Raw genomic sequence first — 8,173 nt, 5'->3', positions numbered from 1 at the left:
GATATGGACATTTGTTCTTATTATGCCCTAGTTGTCTACATATGCTACACTTCCTCTGCATTTTCTCTGCGACGTCCATTTCAGTTCTAATGCGCCTGCTATTTGGGCGACCACTTTTATTCCGCCGCATCGATTCGTTGTGCCAAACAATTTCCCCGTCATACTCTGGCCAATACGCCTCCAATGCTACCACCGGAAAGGGATTGTCGTATACATTGAGCAATGTTGCAACTTTGTAGATTGGAGACACTAGCGATAATGCATCGAAGTGGCTGTGTGAACACGCTGCAATGACATGGGAACAAGGCATACGATACGCCTGAAATTGACCACAGTCGCACCAACGGTCTGGTATTAGGACCCTATACTCTTGTCTGGGCAGCCCTTGGTTGTGGTCAATTGTTTCCTTGACACTGAAAGTGTGGCCATGGCGGTCGAACTCCGTAACCCGATGGCTGCTGGCTTTGGCGGATTCCTGCCTCATAAACTTCATGCAGGCTTCACTATAAACCTGACTCGTCTGCAACACTTCATTCCAGCGCCTGCCCCTTGTTACGAACAACGTTGCCATCCGAAAATAGGTCGCACTCACCAATGCGGTTACCGGGAGGTTACGTATGCCCTTAAACACGCCGTTCATTGATTCCACAAGATTTGTTGTCATGTGGCCCCACCTCACCCCATCGTCGTACGATCTAGTCCACTTCGCTCTGTCGATATTATCAATCCACCTCCCTGCATCAGAATTTGCCAACACTATTTCCCGGCGATAGTATTGGAATCCAGGCTGGTTTAATGCGTACCCCGCGTTTATCAAATGTTGCTTCAAAAAGTTATCCTTGAACTCCCGCATAAAATTTTGTGCAATATGCCTGATGCAGTAGACATGGGTAGACGGGGGGTCATGCCAGCCATTTGCTGGATTATTGTATGCACTGTCTATTGAGGCGTGCCTGTCAGAAATAACGCAGATGCCAGCTTGTGGAGTCACGTGCGTTCGAAGATTCTTAAGGAAGAAACTCCAACCAGCTGCCGTTTCTCCTTCCACCAATGCAAAGGCTATTGGGAAAATATTTGAATTGCCATCTTGTGCGACCGCCATCAGTAACGATCCTTTGTATTTCCCATACAGCCAAGTTCCATCGACTTGAACAAGTGGTTTGCAGAATGTGAACCCGATGATGCATGGACGGAATGCCCAGAAAAGTCTATGGAAAATTCCATTACCTTCTAGACGAGTTCCGTCAGGGGATTGTGCAGGCAAGGTCTCCATTATAGTAACCGTCCCAGGTGAATACAATCGTAGTGCAGCCAGGTAGCGTGGTAGTTGTTTGTATGATTCCTCCCAGTTACCGTACACCAGTTCAATTGCCTTGGTTTTTGCTAACCAAGCCTTTCTGTATGACGGTGTATATTTGAAAACAGCCACACAATGGGAGATAATTGTTTTGACCTTCAGTGACGGGTCAGCCTCAACTAGAGGTAATATGGAATGGCAGATCATGTCATGGCTAAGTTTGCGATGATCCTGTGCCATGTTGGTGTTGACGCAAATGTGAGCTTGAGATATGGACCCTATCACCCACGCGTTATGCTTCTTCTTGTACGATGCCATCAACCTATATCCACACTCCGGATTTTTGCATTCAATAACGTATCTTTCCGGATTTGATTTGATAACATCGTAGTCAACACAATTTTTCAAGTGCCAGTTCTTTATTGCTAACAGACACTCTTCCTTGGTCCGAAATTGGTCACCCTTCTTTAAGTCCTCATCAGACCTCATATATGGGTTGTAGAACATATCTGATGAGGGCTCATCCTCGCCCAAGTTAAGTGTTGTGAAGTGCGCAGGAGGTGAGTAGCGTTGCGCTATAGGTATTTGAGGTTGGTCTTCGTCTTCAGAATGACGGTTCACCAAGTCATCAACCACGTCTTCAGCATCATCAACCACATCGTCTTCAACGTGGTGCTCAGCATCTTGTTCGTCATCAATCACAGGATCAATAACCTGTGATTGAATATTCTGAGTTGGTTGAGGTTGTTCCAACACAATGTACAACACTATGTAGTCGTAACCAGAGTACTCATGGTTACGAAGCATGTATTGTGTCTCCATGTCATTTTGAATCAATGACTTATAAAACTTGACAGAGTTGTTTTCTGAAAAAAAAGGTTGTTGATAAAAAATTTGGGACACTGGTTGTCTTAGTTTGGACTCAATCTTCCTTTTCAGATAAGAGAAGTCAGCTCCTCTATTTAGACAAAACCGAGTGCATTCGGTGTTTCTAAATAGGAAGCCAGACTTATCACATTCATAAGTCTCACCGTTGACGTGAGCTTTGACTTTGTATTGTGAAGAAGATGACATGTTTTGTGAAGACATTGTGAAGGTTTTGTGAAGGTTTTGTGAAGGTTTTGTGAAGGTTTTGTGAGGGTTTTGTGAAGGTTTTGTGAAGATATTTTCAAGGTTTTGTGAAGATTGCTGTGAAGATATTGTGAATACCTTTGCGAAAATGTGTGTGAATATTTATACTGCAAGAATCTTACTGAAGATTGCTGTGAAGATATGTGTGTGAAGATTGCTGTGAAGATATTGTGAATACCTCAGAGATTCCCACGCAAGCCTTACACGTGTCACACCCTTGAATGCAACACTCCCACCTAGTCTGTACTAATGCATTCCAACCTATCCACCTAGCCTGAACATAGTCTCAGAGATTCCCATGCATGCCTGTTCCCCATCAAGTCTTCACCACCAAGTCTCAGAGATTCCCACGCATGCCTTACACGTGTCACACCCTTGAATGCAACACTCCCACCTAGTCTGTACTAATGCATTCCAACATATCCACCTAGCCTGAACATAGTCTCAGAGATTCCCATGCATGCCTGTTCCCCATCAAGTCTTCACCACCAAGTCTCAGAGATTCCCACGCAAGCCTTACACGTGTCACACCCTTGAATGCAACACTCCCACCTAGTCTGTACTAATGCATTCCAACCTATCCACCTAGCCTGAACATAGTCTCAGAGATTCCCATGCATGCCTGTTCCCCATCAAGTCTTCACCACCAAGTCTCAGAGATTCCCACGCATGCCTTACACGTGTCACACCCTTGAATGCAACACTCCCACCTAGTCTGTACTAATGCATTCCAACCTATCCACCTAGCCTGAACATAGTCTCAGAGATTCCCATGCATGCCTGTTCCCCATCAAGTCTTCACCACCAAGTCTCAGAGATTCCCACGCAAGCCTTACACGTGTCACACCCTTACAAGAGGACTACCAACAGGACTACTACACACCACAACAAACATTGCACTTTGGCCAACCCGATTCAACCCTAAACTACCAAAGACCACAATTCGAGGGCGCACCCAGCAGTAGTCAGTTTGTCCCACCGAGACAAAGCTTCGAGGGCGCAGAGGGGACCCGTCTTTCCTACAGCACTGAAGGGACTTCGACCGAACCACAACGGCAAGCGGCAAGGGGGCGCGTTAGGGCAAGGGGTGGTAATAGGGAAGCACCACCACCACGTGAACCGTCTAGGCGAGTAACTAGACCTCCCCCGTGCGGATCGTACAAGGGACCGCATCATATGTGATTAATCATATCTTTGTAATATTTGCCTTGTTTATTATTTAAATAAAAATATTTTTTGTTTATTATCTTTATATCTTTATCTTTATCTTTAAAAATATTGTCTATCATATCTTTATACATATATAAGTTAATTTTTTTTCCAAAAATTTACAAATAATATTAATTACTTATAAATTATATTAATATATATATATATATAAATTAATATATATATATATAAATTAATATATATATATATATATATAAATAAAAAAATTTAGACAAAATATATGTGTGAACATAAATTAATATACTTAATAAAAAACATAAATTTATAAATAAAAAAAAATTAAAAAAAAAAAAAACAATAAAAAAAACATTAAAAAAAAAAAAAAAAAAAAAAAAAATGGATTTGGGCATAGGCGCCACCCCTAGTGGCGACTTGCCCTCCCCATTAAGGGTAGGCGCCAACTAGGGTGGCGCCTAAGGGTAAAAAATGGCCAATTTTGGCCATTTGTGTAATTATTTTGAAAAATTGGATATTTTTGAAATTTTTTTGAAATTTTTGGATATTTAAAAAAAAAATTCGAAAATAGATTTAAATCGTTTAAACATCAATATAAGAGGATTCAAAATAAGTTAGATGAAAAGGAGTTAAATAATTAAAAATAAAAGAATATCTAAATTAAAAGAGAATCTATTAAAGAAATTCTCCTAAATAATAAATCGATACTTTTAAATATAATATTATGAAATTTAATTTATGTAAGTAGAATAATAAAATAGTTAATTATTTTTGCGAAGAAGATAAAGAATATTTAAAAGAGTATGCAATGTACAAGACCCAAAAAAAATATGTATAATGTTTTTTATAAAATCCATGGTATTAATTGTAATTTTTAAAGTATGCATCAAAATAAACTTAAAGAACTTATAATATAAAGGGAAAGTAGTGCCTTTTTATCTTATTTACCATATATTTGTCTCAAATTATTCTAAAACAAAAACGTTTATGCACCTTAATATGTTTTGGATGATTGCAATAATTTAATATATTTTTGATGATTGCAATAATTTTCATAATGTATTAAATAAAGAGACCAGGTAAAAGAAATTACATTATCAAACATCTTTTATTCCATTATATTATTTTACAAGTGATTAAAATAAAAATCAAATATTTTTAATATTCACAGTTTAAAATAATTTTAAAAGTCCAAACATCTTTTATTCCTTTATATCATTTTATAGATAAAAAAATAAAAATCTTATATTATTTTATAGATGATTGAAATAAAAATTAAATATCTTCAATATTTAAGGTTCATAGGTCTATATTACTAACTGATTGTAAAATATCTTTAAAAGTCAAACATCCTATATTATTTTATAGATGATTGAAAGAAAAATCAAATATTTTCAATATTTAAGATCTATATTAAATAACTGTAAAATATTTTTAAAAGTATTTTTTATTCTCTTATATTATTTTATATGTCATTGAAATTAAAATCAAATATCTTCAACATTTAAGGTCTAAAATATTTTTAAAAGTCGAACATCTTTTATTATTGAAATAAAAATCAAATATTTTTAAGATCTTAATTAACTGACCGTAGAATATTTTTATATTGTATATCAATCAGTAAATTCTTAAATAAATACAACTCAATCAAAATTTATTCATAATACGGAAGGGTGTTCGAACTCTTCATTCTATACATATAATTGAGTTTGCCTGCTAGACCTTTTAAAACCACACAAAAAAAATCAAGATTTATGCCAAGAAAACCACAACTTTCAGAGATTTATGGTAAGATTATGTGGTACAACATGGATTAATGATTGAAAATCATCTTATATTTGACGAAGATCATTAAAAATAGAAGTTTGGGATTCTCTTTATTGTAACATCCGAGATTTCTTAATCAAAAAGTGACACAAAAAAATGTGACTGTACTTCAAAATTCATCTCATTCTCAGTTGTAGTGACAGTAACTTTCATGTACCAATCCACTGTAAAAGCATGTCAAGACTCAAAGATGATGATGCCCTAAGATATTTGCCTCGATTTTCCGTCTTTACTAAGACGCTAATTTAGTGATTCTTTTAAGCATTCACTTTTAAATTCCACGCCAACATAATAGAGAAAAACAATCTAATGGAACACCAGATCGGTAAGCACTAGGGTCACATACAGATATTACCGAGTCACACAAAAAGAGTACAAAACTAAACCCAACTCAGAAAATGATAATTTGTTAATTAACCCCAATATTTCTCAAATCTATCAAAATACACTACCGGAAATGTTCTTCCAGCAAAATGAGGAGGCGGATTGTGTCGTTGTCAATCAAACATCCCATGTACAGGACAGCATGTTCCATCATAATATCATCTATGTACATAATATGGCATCTTTGGAAAACCTGGCAGCACATTTCCAGATCCAGGTTGAGGGGTACTACGTTCAGAAGTGTTACTTCTATTAACTGTAGGATGCTCAGGCCCAAAAGAGTTTGTCCTAACATGGTTTAATTCATCGAGACGAGGTGCATATCGTTGCATAGCTGGTGTATTCGTCGGCATAGCGGGTGTATTCATCATGTAAGGCAATTCAGGTCTTGAACCGAGTACTGAATAAGTAGATCCCATTTGGTTATAAGCAGGACCATGACCAGATAGATAACTACTACTCATAGGATCAGGATTCTGAAGTCCTGGAGGGTGAATCTGTTGTCTTGCCTCTAATTCCCTCAGGTGACTATCATCCTCCCTGAGATGAGGTTTATATCCAAAGCTACTTGTGTTGTCTCCCATATGCCTGCTACTGTGTTCCTGTAATTCGGCCAACCCATAATCAGGGAGGGAATCAGCAACATTTGGCCAACTTTGGCCATCATCACCAATGGAAGAGTGGGGCTCCAGAGGTGTATAACCATTATCACCAACATCATCACCTGAAAGCATCATGTCTGATCCGGACTGATTTCCCTCAGGCATTTCACTCAGACCTTGCCTTTTAGCTGGTAAGGTCACAGCTGGTCCTCTTCCATCATTTTCGTCTGATCGCTTCCTTTTCCATGAGGTGCTCTCAGCCTTGGTCACCAAATACTCATGTCTCTCTTGACTCTCTCTATCAACATTTCCATGAGACGAGCCTTGCTGTACCTGTCCAACCATAAATGAGCAATCTTCACCATTAGTTGACTTCAAGAAATCATGATCCAGCATACGATCCAGCATGGTATCATCAACATAGTCATCATCCACAGTATGACTGGCAGATGATTTTTCCCTATCGAAGCTTTCCATTTTCGAGACATCATGATGTCTGAACAGGTGACCATTCTCCTGGGCTATGAGCTTATGCTTATCAGTCCAGTCTGGACGGCTCCAAAGGGAGAGAGGGGGTGACTTTACATTCCATTGCTCCAATTGCTTGTCATTAGTATCAACTGATCCAGGTAGATAAAATGACTGGGGATAAACAGGGACAGGAACAGGAAAAAATTAAAGACAGAAGTCAGTACACCAAAGAGTGTCTCAATCAAAAGATAACTTGGTATTAATTTACCTTGCCTGATAGAAACCTCTCATCCTCCCAGACAAGATCATATGGTGACCGTTTTTTATCCAGCCTATAAAATAAGGAAGCAAATGTGAAAACCAGGAAAAATAATGAACTATCTCTCCCTGTAATTTCTGTAAATTCTGTGTGTATCATCAGATCGCACACTTGTATTTATAATAGTGTAACAATAAATACAGTGAATCTTTATGAATAAGTAGTAGAAATATTAACAATCAATCTAGGAAGTTTGCAAGGAATATCTACATATTCTTAATCCTAACACTCCCAAACAAAAAAGTGACAATTATCGGGTGGCATCGGTATGCTTGGATGTAGGGAAAGACCATTTAGCTCTCATCCTAGAAAAAAGGGACAAGAAAAAGAAAACTACCTCTCTGTCTCTGGAGGTACTATAAGAATCAGGAGCTTCGGCTCAAACTCTAAAGCCTTGTCTATAAACTTGTTAGCCAAAGCTGCTTTAACCCCAAAGGGGGGATTAAGACCCATGATCTGTAAAAGAAGCAGCCAATAAAAATGATGAAATAAAAAATATGCGAATTGACCATCTGGGACATTCATGCTCGTCTCAACCATGCAATTGACAAACTCTTACCAACCGTGACCCTGAAGGCAACTCCTTTCGCTGGATAGTCATCCAATCTCTCATCTCAAAATTAAAATCATTCTGTAAACAAATCAAAACAACATCCTGGTAAATAGACTAAAAAAAATAACATGATAACAATAGACTAAAATCCCTAATATAGTCTGTATTCTTCATCACTCGTGAAAACTGGTTGAAACCATCAAATAAAAATCAGTACGCTCATAACATAAGTGTTAAGAATGTGTGATTGGGCCTAACTCAACCCTACAAAACCGCCGGTTGGTAGAGTGAGGGCTGCCTCCATTTATAAACACATGTTCAGACCATATATTATCCGATGTGGGACTCTTAACACACCCCCTCACACCCAGGACTGGACATCTGGAGCGTGGAAATAAATGGTG

At 38.0% G+C, this 8,173-nt stretch overlaps 1 protein-coding gene across 1 annotated transcript in view; it reads right to left on the bottom strand.

The window, feature by feature from the left end:
• Positions 1–5,659: 5,659 nt before the first annotated feature.
• The window catches only part of LOC127084835 (protein ENHANCED DOWNY MILDEW 2), a 28,697-nt gene continuing 26,183 nt past the window's right edge, over positions 5,660–8,173 (bottom strand). Inside the window, exons 16-19 of the mRNA XM_051025354.1 lie at positions 7,776–7,847; positions 7,554–7,672; positions 7,166–7,229; positions 5,660–7,068 (exon numbers count right to left, since the gene is read on the bottom strand). Coding sequence (XP_050881311.1) covers positions 5,983–7,068; positions 7,166–7,229; positions 7,554–7,672; positions 7,776–7,847 — 1,341 coding nt within the window. The 3' untranslated portion in view covers positions 5,660–5,982. The remainder of the gene's footprint in view (positions 7,069–7,165; positions 7,230–7,553; positions 7,673–7,775; positions 7,848–8,173) is intronic.

The sequence above is a fragment of the Lathyrus oleraceus genome, chromosome 5 (assembly GCF_024323335.1).
Source record: "Lathyrus oleraceus cultivar Zhongwan6 chromosome 5, CAAS_Psat_ZW6_1.0, whole genome shotgun sequence".
In the NCBI taxonomy this organism is placed as follows: Eukaryota; Viridiplantae; Streptophyta; class Magnoliopsida; order Fabales; family Fabaceae; genus Lathyrus; species Lathyrus oleraceus.
The sequence above is the reverse complement of the archived record's forward strand: the minus strand, read 5'-3'. Positions and strand labels throughout refer to the sequence as shown.